The sequence below is a fragment of the Pleurodeles waltl genome, chromosome 8, assembly GCF_031143425.1.
Source record: "Pleurodeles waltl isolate 20211129_DDA chromosome 8, aPleWal1.hap1.20221129, whole genome shotgun sequence".
NCBI lineage: Eukaryota > Metazoa > Chordata > Amphibia > Caudata > Salamandridae > Pleurodeles > Pleurodeles waltl.
The window spans coordinates 766,971,795-766,990,445 of record NC_090447.1 but is presented as its reverse complement, the minus strand read 5'-3'; the positions used below and the strand labels follow the sequence as shown (position 1 = coordinate 766,990,445).

At 38.9% G+C, this 18,651-nt stretch overlaps 1 protein-coding gene across 1 annotated transcript in view; it reads right to left on the bottom strand.

Moving 5' to 3' along the window:
• Window positions 1-2,781: 2,781 nt before the first annotated feature.
• LOC138250286 (eukaryotic translation initiation factor 1A, X-chromosomal) overlaps window positions 2,782-18,651 on the bottom strand; it is a 44,237-nt gene continuing 28,367 nt past the window's right edge. Inside the window, exons 5-7 of the mRNA XM_069205009.1 lie at window positions 10,425-10,506; window positions 10,244-10,335; window positions 2,782-5,258 (exon numbers count right to left, since the gene is read on the bottom strand). Of these exons, the coding sequence (XP_069061110.1) occupies window positions 5,253-5,258; window positions 10,244-10,335; window positions 10,425-10,506 (180 nt within the window). The 3' untranslated portion in view covers window positions 2,782-5,252. The remainder of the gene's footprint in view (window positions 5,259-10,243; window positions 10,336-10,424; window positions 10,507-18,651) is intronic.

The window sequence follows — 18,651 nt, the reverse complement described above, 5'->3', positions numbered from 1 at the left end:
AAACTTTACTGATGGCAATGTAGCAGCCACAGCTTTCCTTTAACTGCTTTCTTCAATTATTACACTTGTATTAGGGATTTGCAAACTAGAGTGTTAGACATGATTTCATGTGACTTAAATGTTAGGACGGTCTAGACCAATTGGGTACCGAAATTAAATCATACACGTAATGCAATGAGATTTAAATATATTCCATCTTACCTTAAAACTGAACAATGGAAATTTTACTATACGTCTATGCAAGATCATAGGACTGTTTGAACCAAAGCGAGGGCTCAACCTTCTGAAATCATTGGGAAAAATGAAAGGAAGTCAAAAATACTGGAGCATGTCACATGCAAAAAGAAATTTGTATACCCAAGCACAAATTACAGACGCAACAGTACTCTGAATCGGTCACAGACTACACTTGTAGAGATGTGGAACTTAATAAAATATATACATGTACATGGGACAGGCCACATAATAAAACTTTGCCTGTTTAAAAAAAATACAAAATACTTGTGCCTTTGGTGCCATGTATTGCGGCAACAAATTATAGCAGCAATCTCATTAAATAAGAGATCTGATATCCACCTCTCTGATTATGCCAGGGCTAATGCCATAATAGAGCTTGAACTAGCAATTTCCTTAGTTTGCCACCATTCTGCAGATCTACATACTGCTGCTGGAGGTAGCGATAAGCAAGTGCTCCAGGGTTGGAATGCCCTTTTGAGTCTGCAAACCTACTAACTTGTCTTTTAAGGGTTTTCACCAGCTCTTCTCCGATTTTTTTTTCTATGCTGAGAAAAGTTGGAAATGTACTCCTGTCAGGGACAGCTCCCACAACAATATAGTTTTACAAAAGCCATTTCAAAATAACACATGCATTGACAAAGCTATAAGAAGGGCCACTTGAATTGTGCGGCAGGAGAGAGTAAACTTATGCAGCAGGAGAGAGTAAAACTATGCGGCAGGAGAGTAAATTTGTGCGGCACAAAAAGGCAAATTATGCTGCATAATTTGTAATAGTATTACTTCATTATTTTTAAATTTAACACTCTAAGCATTGGTTACAACTCAAAAGTGTCAGTATAACACCCAAATATAGCAGTAGGCAACAGAAAAATGACAAACCCAGCTTTGCAAAGGGTCTTCCACTGATTGGCAGCACGTGTCTTTGCATTTTTAGTAACTTTTGGACCATTTGAGATAGAAACTAAGTTTTTGTTAAAATCTGTAAATTAAGCAGCAGATGACGGAGGATGTGGCAAATTTATAATTATGCAAACATTGATGCAGCAGCACAATCACATAATTCCAGTGGCTGTGGCCATAAGACTGACCACCAGTTTAGGACGTAATGGCTTTGCCAATGCTGGTTTATTTTCATGTTTCCCATAATCTTGTTGAAAATGGTTACACTGATTTTCAGTTAAGAATATTTTTCGGGAGTACTGCCATGCATCAACACATTTTACTAAATGATGCTGCAAATAAACAGTACCTGAAATTTCACAGTAATTTTGCAAAACATTTTTTCCTAGATGCATTTTTTGTGAACATCTTATTTTAAAAGCAAAAAGTCACCAATCTTGATCAAGCTTCTGCAAATATTTGGATCTTATCAGTGCATTCTGGGAGCTTTACACGCTGCCTCATTTTAAAAAGTTTCAAACGTGTGTGTACATTTTTTTTTTTTTTCTGGCACTGTCAGTAGTGGAGTCCAAGCTTACATTTATATTGCTCACTCCTTTAACAAAGGCTTTGCATTAATGAACCATAAATACAAGTTCGATCAACATTAACAGATGGACACAAATATTACCTGAAATGCAGACAATTCCCTTCCCTGCTCCATAGTGTAAACTGGCAGCCAAAGTGTTTGTGCTGTTGGGCCTACTTGTCCCAAGGAGAAAAACATTGAAAACCTGTTGTCCTTCACACCAAACAATATGTCCAGGACCTGCAGCTGGCAAAATTCAGAAGCAGGTGGGGGTAAGCCTCACGACAGGTGTTGGTGGCAGGCAAACTGGTGCTATGGAAGTTGCAGTGACAATACTAATAAAAAGTTATTTACTAAGGCATGCAGTGTTTTTTCCACACTTCTCACCTTGCACCTATATAGTCAGTCAACTGTACTGTATTTGCATAGTTCTTGTATTCACATGGCATAGCAATGCTTTCAGATGTCTTGTTGCGTCACCCAGCATTAAAGACTTGTTCCAGGTCTTCATACAGTAACCTGGTCTGTCTGTATTAGGTTAGGTGGCAGTCTCAGTCAACGAGTTGTGGCTGTATATGTCTGGAAGAAAGCATTTACTGATTGCTTTGGCACCCTTTTAGGGTGGACATATGCTCTTTGATTAGAAATTACAGTGATGCAACGAGGGACGGAATTCAAACAAACTCATTGGTCAATGAAATATGGTATTTTTTTTTTTTTCTTTCTCAAGTAAACATGACATTCCGTAATAGGATTAAAACAGAGGCACAAATCAGGAGGCGCAAAAAAAAAAAAAAAAAAAAAAAAAAAAAAAAAAAAAAAAGAAAGTGGTCAGTACAACTATAAGAATGTTAGATATACACAAACCTCACTTGTGAATCTGCTCCTAACTAGAGATATCCATTGTCACAATTCGCAACACATGCATATAGGAGGCAGGCCACAATTCGTCCCTGCAGACAAGAGCTAGTTTCTTAGAAACCTTGTACTATGTAGTAGAATAACTATAGTAAAATAATTCAGTCATGCAACATCTTTCATCCAATTCCAAAAGCTTGAACAAAACAGAGCCTGTATTGTGTAGATAAACATGACAGTCTTTATTTGTGGTTTTGCAGTCACATCAATCATTCAAAGATTCTGGTTTTAACCCCCATTAGAGGATATCAACGTATTGGGATAAGTGAAGAGCTTTCTCCCTTCAACAGTGTGCTAATATTGGCAATATATAGTAACATTCAATGTTGGGACTCGCAGCAACTACAAAACCCTAGTAAGGGTTTCAAGGGATAAGGGACAGAATAACCATGCATCTTAGGCTGATGTCTTAACTACAGTCTACATATGGGTGTATACAGTCTCACTATTTAACAGTATACTCCCTAAGTCTTAAGTCAATGACCACTGCAGACTTTTGGAAGTAGTTAGGTTGGCGCATGGCACAGCAACATAGGCTGGGGAAGTCCATCGATGCCAATCACAAGGTTATCAGGCAGGAAAAGTAAAACCCTTGAGGCCAAAATAGGTACATCTTGATCAGATTCTTTTCACCTACATGCTACAAAGCTTAAAAGGATGGCATAGCAAAACATTTTGCGACAAATTATTTGTAGGGGTTGTTGAAACGAGGCTACATGAATATTACAAAGGCTCTCGGACTGCATTAAATGGAAGTAGTAGCATCACACTTAACTTTCTCTATCAAGCCAATTGATTTTGATGTAGTGCAAAAAAAAAAAAAAAAAAAAAAAAGACCGACAAGAACTAGTTCATTTTGGCGAGCATTTCTTAAAATGGGCCGTTGATTACGATCCACAGCTAATGTTAGGGTTAAATATAAATGGTCTGAAGCGGGTGACAAAGGGTGTACCAATTTAGATAAAGATATTAAAAAGTGGAGAAAGATCCCAAGCTAGTGAGAGTATTAGAGAACAATTCTGGCTTCACCAGCGTGCAACAAGTGAATCAACTGTGTTGGGAGAACTCTTCAACCAAGAAAGCAGGTAGCAAGCTCATGCAGAGTCTGGAACAATCTGTGCCACCTGGCTTGCACTAACGCTTCAAATCACCTTCTTACTGGAAGAGTGAATAAGGCTTTTCTAAATTCTTAAGCTATGAATAAAGAATATGCAGCAATAAGTGGATTAGGTATCTAAAAAAAATTTGTGATGGTTAAGTTGTTACTGCTCAAATATCTAGACAGGACTTTTAGCTTTAAGGTTAGAATTACATTTTGAAATTGCAATCTGCTAGACCTATTTTGAAACACAAATGGTCAGCATACATTTAGATTTGGGCAACTTAAAAATAAAAAAAAGAAGTCCTATACAAAAGGTCTGTTGTATAGGGATGAAATTCGTTCAAATACAGATGTGCACAAAACTGTTTAGATTAGAAAGCAAATCAGTTATTTGGACACCAGATAGCAATCAAACTTTTAACAGAATCTTTGCTTGAGAATGTTTCGAACAAGGCCCAAAGTTGGTTTCCAAACTAGATTCATGAGAAAATACAAGCATATTTTACCTGTGTAGGAGCCAAGAGGGTGTATTGTTTGGGCAAAAGGGTGGGAGCTATTTTATTTGTTGTTAGAATGCATGACGTCGCCACAAGAGTCTGAGGTCACTAAATACCAACAATGAAGATGCAGATTTACCTTGCTCGCAAGATCTAGATTACGTGCTTACTCAGTTTAGTGAGCAGTCGATGCACTACAGTGTAAAACCGTATTTCAGTTTTGCCCAGGGTCAAAGTCTATATGTGTAATAAAAATGATTTTTATTTTACACATTTGTATACTGTAAAAACATCCTTATAGATTCAGTTCAATACTTCAAAAGAAAAAAATAATTCAACCACCCACTGCTCCAAGACTGTCCTACAAGAAACAAAAATTTCTACAACCAATTATATTCTTTGAATCGGCACCACTCGACTTAAACCTTTTATCTACTGCACTTGTTCAGCAGCAAATGTACTAGTTTTAAGCAAAGGCAAAATTGGAACCAAGCCCCTTCAGGTCACGGCAAGAGATGTAATCTTTTTTAAGAAACTTTATTTTCAAAAGTGTATAAAAATAGCCAAGAGACTAAAATAGTAGTGCCTTACATTGGTCAATAAAGATGTCCGCCATAAGAAAGAAAACCATATAAATTAAATGGGCAGTGAGGGAGGAGGAGCGACACTGACTGTAGCTGGGCACCATCTTATGATTTCCATAATTAGACTGAAAAGTTTTTTGTTTTTTTTAAGCAAAACTACCGGCACACAGGAAATATACTGCAGCGAGCATGAAATTCAATGATCCAGACTGCACAAAATAATTCACATCCGGATGCAAGTGTTTTAATCAGTAAAAAAACCATACAGTTCATAGATGTTCTGGCTTGCAGGTTATCCAGTTTGAGCCGGCCTCCTTGAAAAAAATTTAAATACATTAAAAGAAATATTGAAAAGCTGACTTATGGAGAAGTAGACAGCTTCTCAAGGGGAAGTCTTCGTCAAAAATCAACACTGCAGAATCACTGGAATGGAATAGTTGCTCAGTTTAGATCTGTGAAAGGAGAAAAAATGAAACATGGCTTCAATTACATTAAGACAGAAAATTTTAAAACTGCAGTGGTGATTTTTTTTTTATGAAATCTGTATTTTGAATAAAGCACAATGGTATGTATGCACATTTCTATAAGATGTGCATGTTATCAATCTACAAAAGTAACGTACTGGGACCAATACGTCAACACGTGTCCCATCTCCCTCAAAGATTTAGCCAGAAGGATTTGTTCATTTTGAGCTAAAGTATTGGGGACGCAAAAAGGACTTCTTCCCTCTACCCATCACAAAAATGGCCTTACAACAGTCTTTCTGCCTTAAATACTTACCATGTCCATCATAAGGTAGTTGAAGGCATGAGGCCAGCCTCCAGAGAAAAACAGAGGAAATGCTCTAGTCTCTTACTGCCTAGTCAGCATTCCAAGCTGGTGGTTGGCTGTGTCACACAGGGAAAACTAAAGAACTGTAGAGGTAGCCAGGGGCAACTTAGTGGTGGCAATGAAAAAAGTGATACAGCACTACAATCAGGGAACCAGAGGGATTGTCGAAGTAGTTTGTGAACCCAAAGTCTCATCACATAGCAGTGGTCTTCAGTCTGTAGGGTAGGTACTCTGGGTGGAGGGACGAAATGTAATGGGTTTATCCTAGGCAGAGAGGGCACCAGGCTCTAGTAGACAGCAGCACTGAGCATGCTCTGACAAGCAGAGAAGCTAAGAATAACCATAATAAAGATATAGAACTGCTTTAAGCCACTCTTTAATGGCCGACCAGTACAACTTTTGACATTCATGTTCTAGCTGACAGTAGGTGTCAAAGGAGAGCCTATATATTGTGCCCAACACTTCACACCAGTAGGATCAAAGTGGACACAATATGGTGAAATGTATGCCTGCAGAGTGTTTACAATCACGTATTTACACTTGCGTTCTGTTATCCCTTTTAAATGTGCAAGATTCAAAATTATCTATATGTTCATATTTACCAAGTAGTCTCATGTGTAGTACAACACCTTCAACAAGTCTCGTTTTTTGCTTAATATACTGCATTTCGGGATTTGTAGTTCAAATTCAACATTTACTATGGGCTCAAAAATCTCACCACACAGGTTTCAGCTAAAAAGCAAGTACCTCTGATGTCACAGGCAGGGGTGTATAATTTAATAAAATATCTACTAAAAAATAAAAATCTACTTGTTCCTTTGGTGCCATGTAGTGTGGCAACAAATTATGGTGGCAAACTCATCATGTATGAGCTTTGATAACAGCCTCTTTGATTATGCCAGGGCTACTACTGTAGTAGGGCTTGAATACAAGCAATTGCAATAAAGTGACCAGATGTAATGACGTTAAGTATATTTGACCACTGACTGTTTCACCACTGTGCATATTAGTTGTTCAATGTTCACCAGTAGCACATTACATTCTGTATTCAGTTTAGCTGCCTATTGGCTTTAACGTGGCACTAGACATTTTGTATTCAATTTAGCTGCCTATTGGCTTTATCATGGCGTTAGACATTGCAGATGAGCTGTTTTTTTCCACAAGGTAAACCAAGCTGTGTTTTTCGTAGATTCTCTCACCGAACACTAATCATAAGGAAGCGCATATTTTGTGTTTTTTCTCTAGTGCAGCCTTGGGAGAGACAGCCTTGAAGGCCTGGCAACCTTCAACACTGGTTTCTTCCAACTCTGACATACAGTAGCCAGCATGTTTTGACTATTAGGGGGAAGGGATAAAAAGGTGTCGCTAGGCAGCAGCGATGGGAATTTTCAGAGACTTCAGTCAGGAGCAGACGTCAGCTGCCTGACCTGTCACGTACTGGTGGAAAATCTTTCTCGCAGTTGAACAGGAGTCATCAACTTGCAGACACGAGAAAGATGACGAGCAGTGATAGGCCCTACGGTGATGAATTTTGACTTTTCTTTGCTCTGAAATTATGCTATAATATAATCACATATATTTGCTGTGTACATTGCAATTGAGAATCACTTTGATGTATTTTCCTTTCATTGCTGTGACTATTTTTAAACGTGTGCCTCCAACCTACTAATCTCTTCTCTCAGGAACCTCGTGGTGAAGTAATAATAAATGTCTTCTTTAAAGTAAGAAGTGCATTCCAGAGATTGTTTTCCGCTCAGTTATTAGTGAAAGCAAACCACCAGATTAGATCAGATGCTCCTATACCTTCTTAAATATTGGAAGATTCTTAAACTCCAATTGGGTCACATATGTCTTTTTTGCAGATCTTAAGTTGGCATTCAGGAAGATTCCTAGGTCGGAGTTATGGGCAAGCATGGGAGTGCACTCAATAGTATTTTGCCCATACTAATCATTGACTATACACAAACTATACCCTGGTCAGAAGAGGGGCGGGGGGGGGGGGGGGGGGGGGGGGGGGGGGGGAAATGTCGAAGAGAACCATCTGATCGATTTGCTAACAAAAAAGTTGTTAGAGAAGTGTGCTGGTGGCAACTCTTTCTCTATTCATTAACGGTGTTATAGACCATTTAAGCACTATTACAAATGATGCTCAACAATAGGAAGGTGATAGGTTTCCTGCTCTTCACTGAGGACATCAAAAACTCCAATTGGATTTCAATGCCTACTGGATACGTTTGTAGTCTACTACAGTGACTAACCTGGAGTTAAATCATTCCACACCGAAATATAGGAGCTTTCATTCCCACAGACATAAGTGACCACCGACCCTGGGTAATTCAAACTACAAAAAAGTAAAACGTTTGGCACTTCAAGTATTTTGGGGTAAAACTCTAGCAACAGGTCATGGCCTGCACAAATCTCAAAATGCCGGTTAGCATTATAGCACAAAGCCTCAGAAATATTAAACATTTGTATATGTACCAGCTCAAGATGCAGGATATTAAAATATATATATTTTTTTCAGATCTGCCAGCTCCAGATCAGCACTGGAGGAGTACCGTGCTAGAGCCTTGGGAGCTCCTTTATATGGGGCATAATTGCAGGCGATAATGTTCCAGGAATAATGAACGTTAAAAATACGTTTCTCAGGGTGCTGGTCAACCTACCCCAAAGTGGACACATAGTTAATCAGTATATTGCTAAGAGTATAAAAGGCACACAGGACAAACAAACCTTGGACTTACTGGTGAAGATTACGGTACTCAGAGCCTCTTGAAGATATGCTCTATAGAGTTTCAATTCCTCAATCTTTGAAGAGTGCGAGTCAGACGGCTAGAAAACGTGAAGGCATGACTATATACTCTGGGGGAGATATTGGCCATGTGATCAAAAGTAAGCATCGCTCATGTGAGTTGGAAGGCACCATTGATTGTTATTTACTTCTAAGGCACATTTAAGTTTGAGAGCTTTATGGACATTAGCCCTCCTGTTACTAAAAAAAAAAAAAATGTAAATAAAATGTATATAAATTATTCTAACATTAATTAGCTTTACTTGCAATGGACTGGCTTCAGTATTAGCCCCTCTTCTGATCTTGCCCTACATGCCATTAAAGGGCAACAGAAGCACATTTGTTCTTCTGTTCTGTTTACATACAAGAGCAGAAAACGTAATGGCTTTGGTCTAACGATTGATAGTTGTGTCATGATACATACTTGTGCTACATATACTCCAAGCAGACACGAGTGAGCCAGTTATGTACAGTGTGGCACTATTGTTTTGGGAAGCATGGTGCTGGAGGGAAAGAAAGTGATGTTAGGCAAATATTAAATGAAATTTTAAGAGTTGAGCTGACCTTTTATACTTTGTGTTTTGGTCTTGTGTGGCATTTATCATTGTGATATGTACTTGTTTTAAGGGCTGATTCCCCAAAATAAAAAATAAAAATCGATGGAGCCTTTGGCTATATGCAAAAGGCTCAGGAGAGCCCCTCTAAGAGGTCTCCCTGGCAGAAAACGATGTATCTCCTTTAGATGGCTTAAATATAAAACAACCGGGGTTCCCTCTTTGAGCAGCACTCTTCTTCCATCTTGGAAAAGTAATTTTTACATTCAAATATATTTATGATCAATCATAGTAACCCTAAAAGCAGGTCCACCCGAAATGTTTTCTATAAATTCACCCACACCAATATTGCCAAACACAAGAAGGGGACGGTCTATGCAAAGCGCAACATTTCAGTTTACACATGAAGGCCTTTAGGCAGCTTGCCTTAAACCCACTGAACACCCCAAATGACATTCACTATGTTACCACCACCCATGGGTCATGCAGATGCATCTAAGGAGGCCTACACTCTTGTGAATACAAGGGCGGAAAGGAAAATGGCAGCCTCCTTTTTGCAGGATTCACCAAAAGGGGTACCCTTACAACCACTAATCTGATTTGAGGGGTCCCTATGAATTGAGGGTCCTGCAAACTATTGCTAAATGAAACATACATGGCAAAGTCGGAGGTTCTAAATTTCATATGGTCAAGGGGGGGTGGAGTGAAGCTTAAGGATGACCTTTGTTTTCCTTGGAAAACAGGGCTTACTTTAGGACACGGAGATGGGGCCCTTGGCAGCCATTTCACCTTTTTTAATCACTCCAAGCACAATCTAGGCAAATCATGTTTTTCACTAGATTTTTTCCTCTTACTGGGTGAGGGTATTTAGAAGCAGAGGGGAGGAGGCTGAGATCGTGGAGTCACAGGAAATCAGCTTCATGAGCATTTATAAATAAGCCCAAAATAGTGTTTAACTTTTCTAATCCTCACTGAGTGACATAACAAGGGATGAACCTGCCTGAGACAGAATCCTAGACATAGTTAACGAGCGATAACCAGGAGCAAGACTGAAAACTGTAAAGCAATACAGACAGCAAGAGACAGATTATGTAATAAAGTACAGTTTAACATTAAAACTTATCTGTTGAAGTTGCCTAAACATTAAGCTTCAGATGGAGAAAACATGAATGTCATGGATCACAAACACTTCTGATGGGGGGCAGCAGGCTCAATGAACCACTCCACACAGCTGGTACGTGACCAGTGCTGCACTACTTACATCATCAATGTCTTCATCATCATCTCCAATATCATCGAACTGAATGTCTTCATCATCACCAGGACCAAATGTGTCTGTCTCATTGATTTTAGCTACAAAAAAACACAAACAAAAAAACAATTACTAAATGTCTTGTATAAACAAAACAAGCAATTTCCAGTGAAGAAGGTAGGTGTGTTACCATGTTCAGGAAGTTCCCCATATGCTTTCAAGCTTCTGGCTTCATCTGCATTATATTTCAGGATGACATCAGCCTTATTATCCTGCCAAAGAAGAACACTTCTCAGTATATGGCTGAAAATGCACTCGAAAAAACGCACAAATGTCTGTTTCAGGACAGGACCTACCACACATTAACAGTAGATATTTATGCTATCCAATAGTTACAAGAGCCCTTGTATAGAACAAGCACTATCACAGCCAATAGGTCTTATGTTTGTGTCCTGCTGGTCTTGACAATACCTGTTGGTCACACTGTACAGGATTCATATTACTGAACAGAAAGTGTAGATAAGGGGGGGGGGGGGGGAGGGTTACTTTGTAAATCTGCACCCACAAAAAGACGTCTGTGCTTTTTATTCCCCTTTAATTTGCAAATCCAACTCAGACAGGCACATAAAAGGCATAAGAAAAAGTGAGGCTATTTCTTTTTTTAAGTTTGTGGGGGGAAGCAAGATGGGGCAAAGCACATGGAGGCGGACAAAAGCAATGCGGAAGTCAGTGGGGCAGTTTGGGGTCAACAAAGAGGGGGAGGAAACAGGTGACAGGGGGAGCAAACAGGGAGAGGGGGAGCAAGAGGGTGAGGCGAAAAGCAAATGGGCGACAGAGCAATGTGGAGCTGGGAGAAGCACAGGGACAAGAAAATGCAGGTGGGGGGGAGGGAGCACACAAGGGTGGGTGCAACAGTGTGACCTGGGGAGAACCACATGGGTGAGCGCGCAGTGTGGAGAGAAAGAAGCACACTAGCGAGACAGCTGGAAAACAAACTCATGGAGAGCTAAGCAAAAAGAAAAAAGTAGCACCTAAAAAAAAAGGTAGCACTGTAAGGACACGGTAATGGGCCCATGCTCCACGGAAGGGACAATCACAAGCCCACACATGCTAACAAATAAGAAGCAAGCAATTGTGACCGGCAGTAAACACAACCAATGAATGGGTTCCAAGCCCACTGTAAGCTACAAATGCGCCATCTAGTAGGCACGACCTAAAAAGTGGTCTTCTATACAACCTAAATAAAACTGCTTGGAGAGGGGAGTGGAAATTGTATTCCCCAAACAACTAATGCCCCAGATCACCAGCTCTGTTAGAGGCATGACAACTAAAGTTTGTTATCTCAATTTTTTTTTTTTTTTTTTTTTATAAACAATGAAGCATAAAATTAACATTATGGTGTGTGCTTCGCGAAAATATTTCCAAGTATCAGCCCTTTCGAATGGAAAGCAAACTGTACAACTATTTTAAAAGTAACCAGAAGTATCTTACCTACAGCACAGCAGCTGGTCTATCCACGACAGACCAATTAAGGAGAAAAGGGATTAAACAGACATTCGGTTTGAACCAAGGCAGTTGCCTCCATACAGCTACACACTGTCCATTTTCCCCAAAATGTTTGGTAAAAGTGTTTGGTTTGCTTCACATTCAAGCAAATGCATCTCAGACAGTCTCAAACAACTACTTAAAATAGAATAGTTGAAGTGCATCGAGAAGAGTGCATTTTGTCATACTGAAGTTGTCACTTATCACTAGTTATTTTTTTTTTAATCAATTACAAGAAATATGAAACAGTTCTTCAAAAATTGTTACATTAAAGTGTTTATTTGTAGAAAGTCAAGACATTCTCCGAGGCGCAATGAAGAGGTTAGCAGATGGCATAACGACACAATCACAAGCATTTGGTCAGAGTGAACTGGGAGCGCAGTGCAATTCTGCTCGTATGTGGGGCGATAGGGAGTGAGCAGCACTGGCCCACTATGGCCTATCTCCCGCCCTCATCTTTATTTAGGAGCATAACAAATCCCGATTCTACAACCCACCCCTTTTACATACAAGTTTTGCTAGACAATGAGCTCTCAAACTCTAATGGACCGAGTTATGACCAAGTTAGAACAGTCCACTACAACCTTTCACAGCTCAGCACTGCAGTACCTGTCAAGTACTGGTGAACGAATGCTCAAGAGTCCAACCAACTCGATGCAGACCACAAGTACACTACCCCCCCACCCACCCTCATCAGCTTTTAGCGAATCGTAATTTTGTTGCAAAAATGTGGATTACCGCAATGCCCACAATTGTTTTAATAAACATGCCTCAAAGACAAAAGAAACGGTCTCCGTGTGGTGTTTAACTGTTTTGCTTATTGTGTGTGAAACTGATACCAGGCCACACGAGAACAAGAAAACAAAAACACCTCTGGCAGGCTCATTGTCTGTGGAGCATTACACTTATAGTGCTTCACTCCATTTGGCCTTTAGAATTACACCCAGGACATCCCAATGGCCATAGTATTAGCATAGCAAGTATTGTCAAGGAGCAGACAGGGATGACCCCGTCAAACATGAACTCTCATTTACCCCCTGCCTCAATGCACCTTCCTGTGCTATGTAAATTATGATTTTTGGGGGGGGGGGGGGGGGGGGGGGGGGTGGTGGGGGGGGGAGAAATAATACTAAGCAAACACCCAGCAACTGTTTACTTTCAATACAAATCAATGGGTGAGGTTCGGGGGGGGGGGGGGGGGGGTATAAAATCTCCCTCTTTAGGTTTCAAAATCGCCCTCTTTCTAGAGTCATAATTTTGGCATGTGTGCCAAATGTGTGGCATCCAGATGTGCAACATTTCTAAGCTGTTCTTCAAGTCAGACATTATTACCAAAAGGAACACTGTCAAAAGCAATAAATCAAACTTTTATGGGCTGCAATCTCCAAATACACCACTCCTCCCCCCCCCTCTTATATAGACACCACTCACTGAACAAGTTGTTCACCCTACAGTAACAGACAATGCTTATCCAGAACTCACAAGAGCGCACCTTTCTGCTGGACTGAAATAGTACACAATGCACTCTGAACTCAGAAGCACTCTTTGAATCCACATCTCTACAGGCCTCATTCTGCATGCAACTCTCCCTGCATATATAAAAGGAAAGGCATGAAACTCTGGCACTTTGCTCACAATGCAATCACACAGGCACGTCTCCATACTCTACTTAAACACACCCCTTGCACTCCAGCATATTGCTCACTGTGCACTCAGACACCACTCATTGCATTTTCCCATTGGCAGTGGCTCCTTGCAATCATACCTCCATATTCCCTCAGACAGCCCTAACCTATCCTGGGCGGGAGAGGGGACACAAGACACTTGACAGCCTGCTCACCCCTCTGTTTTGCCAACAGTTCCCTTCGGGGAATCTAAGCCTGGTAAGTGGAGGGCAGCTACACACTGGCAGGGTAAAACAAGCAATGGCAAAGCCAAAAGGTCTTGCTTTTTTTTAGTGCCCTGTAGTTATGTACACAGTTCAGACTTAGTTTATACATTAATATTTAGTTTTTATAAATAGTTGTCATTTTTTGCTTTATATTTTAATTGCATTAAAATATCACATTTAGATTAATGTTGGTTATGCCATTGTATTTATAATACATTCTATTCAAAAATTCTCTTTATTGCACTAAGATTGTGGCAATATCTTAATATTTGTTTAATAATTCTGCTGCAGAATATTACTGCAAGAGTGAGCTAAAGGGGTTAAAAGTGGCTGTACATCTTAAAAATGCCCGAGATGGCTTTAGAATAAATGTGGCTCAGTCACGTTGAACTACAACAGCCACACATTGCAAAGGAAAACTTTAGGCACCAGCACGTGATTATTTACAAATTAATCACTGCAAGAGTGAGCTAGGTTAAAATTGGCTGTATATATATATATATATATATATATATATATATATATATATATATATCTATCTATCTATCTATCGAAAAATTGCTTTTCAAGCCCGATAACATTCATAATCAAGATCAAAATAAGGTATCATCACCTAGACTGTTCTTAGAGTTTAATTCTCAACATTCGCATTTAAATAATATCATACAGAAAAATTGGCATGTTTTGAGACATGATTCTGCCATCAAGGACAGTATAGGTCCACATCCATGTATCACATATCGCAAAACTCAATCTTTGGGTAACCATCTTACCAGAAGCCTATTTCAGAGTCCCAAAACTAATATGTCATGGTTGGCTAAAAAAAGCTTGGGCTTTTGGAAATGTGGACATTGTAAATCTTGTTTGTATGCACAGAATACTCAGACATACACCACGTTTGAAGGAAAAATTTGTGACATAACTGAACGTATCACATGCGAAACTGAATACGTTGTATATGTCATTGAATGTGGGTGTCGCAAAAAATGTGGGCAGTACCATTCATAAACTGAAAGTCAGGTTCCTGCAACATCTCAGAGCCATTAAGAATCATGATCCATCTTATCCTTTAGCTAAACACTTTTGGGATGTACATGAAGGTAACTGTAGTTCCCTAGCATTTTATGGTGTTAAAACCATTGCGGCCCATCCCCGAGGAGGCAATAGAATTGCACATTTGAGACAAATGGAGTCCAAAACTATTTTACTTTTAGGCACAGAACACCCTTGGGGTCACAACTTGGACGCAGAGCTTCATGTACATCTGTAAGTTTTTAGATTTTCCCATACAGATATATACACATTTTTTCACACAGATTTTGTCCAATAGAAAACATGAAATGAAATTGATGACTTTTTTAGAATATTGTGTTTTGTTAGGATCCTTACTGATTGACTTTATCGTTATGATTATTATTATTATTAGCATGTTGCCGGATTGAAACTTAGTGTATTTTGGTAATCATTTTTTATTAATATTTTATTCACTTTTAGGGTGTTATACTCATCTATTTTATTCCTATACTGTTGCATAGGTCTTTGGGGAGGATAGCGGCGCACATATACATTCTCCTGTTGCTGAATTTGTGGGGTTTATTTACAATTTCCTAATCGATAACAATTTGACCTATGATATGGATCTATTAATTAATCTCTTCAGATTCCTTTTAGAATATATTAATTTATAGGACTATGACTAATTTAATGAATTATGATGATGAATATCCATTTATTTATTCCACGTTGAAATCCCTTTAACCTGTATTTTATTTTGTATTTTTAGAATTGACTGAATTTACTCTATTTATTTGTCATCATTTGTCATCTATTTATAGCCTGTATATGGAGTGGATGTATTGCAATCAATTGGCAGTACATATATTTATATTATTAATTACATTTATATATCAGGCTTTTAAAATTAAAACTAAAATCAAAATCATTAGGTATAAGTGGGCAATATGTGGACATCAAGAGTAAGAGGAAAAAGGAAAAATGAAAATTGAAAAAGAAAGAGAAAAAAATAGCATACATGGGATTTGTTTTGTATTCCAGAATTGTAGACTGTGATTACAATTAATTAATTTTTTAGTGTTCACAGGTGACCAGACTATATTTGTGATAATGTATTATAATATGAGAGAAATATATAATGTCACATTTTTAGTTCATAGTTTATTTCAAAACATGCACAGGATTAGGAGTTTCTCATTTTTAAGTTAAAATTGTGACGTTATAAAATGGCCGCTCCATTTGCACTTCTCTTGAGCTATGCAATGAACATCAAAGAAGGACTATATGGTTTAAATAGTTGAGTGTAAAATGTCTGCCAATGTCCTGTTGAAGGCTTCGGCCGAAAATTTGATTGGGACAGCGTGTGTGTCTTTTGAATGGTGGGCACATTGTCGATCTTCTTTTTGTACCAACTTTTGCTGGTGTGATTTACCTGCAATCTAATCTTTTTTCAATAAATAGCAGCCGATGAATTTATCGATAATAAGTGGTTTTTTGAGTATTTTACCAGCTGGTATTGAATGATGTGCAGCCCTTGGTGTGCGATTTAAATACACCATTTTTCTGTATATATATATATATATATATATATATATATATATATATATATATATATATATATATATATATTTTACAGGTAATTAAGAAAATGGAGGTGAGGGAGCCATGCCGAAAGAAAGGCACAGCCACCATATGTAAACAAAGCACGGCGTGCCATGCTGCAACCAGGGGGGAAAAAAAAGTAAACAAACCCCCCCCCCCCCCTAACAAATGAAGAATGCAAGCGGAAGGAAACTGTAGTTCAGCAGTGCTCCGCTACGAAAAACAGAAGTGACGTATGGCTGCATAAACCACCTAGGAGGCAGCAAAGAAGCGCAACACTGGACTAAACCAATGGAAAGCAGCAGGTGGGAGCAAAGGCATTTTTTAATAAATCCAGTCTTCCAGGCAGTGCATGCGCACTGTTTAGGTGTGCCCTAAAAATTACATTTTCCAAAAGGAGGCTCAGTAAGACAATGAGGCAAGAGCCTGGCCTGCAATATGTGAAAACAATGTCCTGTGCATTAGGGTGTTCCGTCAAGAAATGTACTAATCTCTCTATGATCTGACAAGAATAAAGTTGTGTACTTGCACCAATAAGCAGACACTGGATTGTTTATTTATGAAAGTGGTGTGAAGCTGCATTTGATTTTTTTGTATAACCAAGAAATACACTATTGAAACATGAAATATTTCTACTACTGCTGCCTTCTTTGGGTAGCACAAGTTTGTCTTCTCAGTGACTGGTCAGTAGACAGGGCTGGATTAAAAAAAATAAAAGAAATAAAAAAAATAAAAAAAGTTGGAAATGCTAGAACAGAGTAATAGTTTAAGGTTCCAAGTAGAACACAAAGTCAATGCAGTCCAGAGAGCTGTTCAGATATGTAGTGATTCAGGTGGTATGGTCACTTAGGTTCACTGTTTAGATTCCTGTAAAATACCTTTATTGATTTTCCTAAAAAAATATTCACTCTATGCACTTCTAGAATTACAGCAATGAACCCGAACACTTGCTGCAACGTACTTGATTTCACCAAGTGGGAGGCTCTGTAGCAAGAAAACAGCCGTAATTAAAAAAAAATTAAAAAAAAACTAAAAAAAAAAAAAAAAAACACAAACACGTTATTTTCGTTTTTTCATAAATGTTTGTTTTCTGTAGAAAAAACAAGATAGTGGCCGATAAACCATGCCACGCCCCTCCATACGTTACTGTAATTACCAGATACATATTGTTCTGAAACAGTTTAATCATACATCTGGTTGTACATTATGGGAATAATCGTATAATGGATCCCATATTTTGAGATTTTTCTTTCGCAGCCATATAACCAAAACATTGATTTTTCAGCAGCCGCAAAATAAACCATGCTTTTCAACCATTTGCTGAGTGGAGGGGGAGACACTACATACATGTAATGTCTACCAATTCGCTTTTGGCTTCCATCAGCCCAGCTTCAACACTGGACCAGGCCCATTATTTTTTTTTTTTTTAAAGTGCCTAATAATGAAAATGTCACTTACCCAGTGTACATCTGTTCGTGGCATTAGTCGCTGCAGATTTACATGTTTGGCACAGTCCGCTGCCTGGTGTTGGGCTCGGAGTATTACAAGTTGTTTTTCTTCGAAGAAGTCTTTTTGGTCACGGGACCGAAGGACTCCTCCCTCTTTGGCTCCATTGCGCATGGGCGTCGACTCCATCTTAGATTGTTTTCCCCGCAGAGGGTGAGGATGGAGTTGTTTGGTATAAATAGTGCCCATGCAATGGAGTGAATATGTATGTATGATAAGAGTTTCTAATAATTATTTACAAATGTTCAGATGTTTAAGGTTTATGATCTACTTCTAAACGGCTACAGGCTTCCCGGGGAGGTGGGAGGGTACATGTGAATCTGCAGCGACTAATGCCACGAACAGATGTACACTGGGTAAGTGACATTTTCAGTTCGATGGCATATGTTGCTGCAGATACACATGTTTGGCATAGACTATAAAGCAGTTACCTCCCCTAAAAGCGGTGGTTTAGCCTGTAGGAGTTGAAGTAGTTTGGAATAATGTTCTTAGTACAGCTTGGCCCACTGTAGCTTGTTGTGCATTTAGTACGTCTACACAGTAGTGTTTAGTAAACGTATGAGGCGTAGACCAGGTTGCAGCCTTACATATTTCGCTCATAGGAATGTTTCCTAGAAAGGCCATTGTAGCACCTTTCTTTCTGGTTGAGTGTGCCTTTGGAGTAATAGGCAATTCTCTTTTGGCTTTAAGATAGCATGTTTGAATGCATCTGACTATCCATCTAGCAATGCCTTGTTTAGAGATTGGATTTCCTATGTGTGGTTTTTGAAAAGCTATGAACAGTTGTTTTGTTTTCCTGATTAGCTTTGTTCTGTTAATGTAATACATTAGTGCTCTTTTGATGTCTAATGTATGTAGT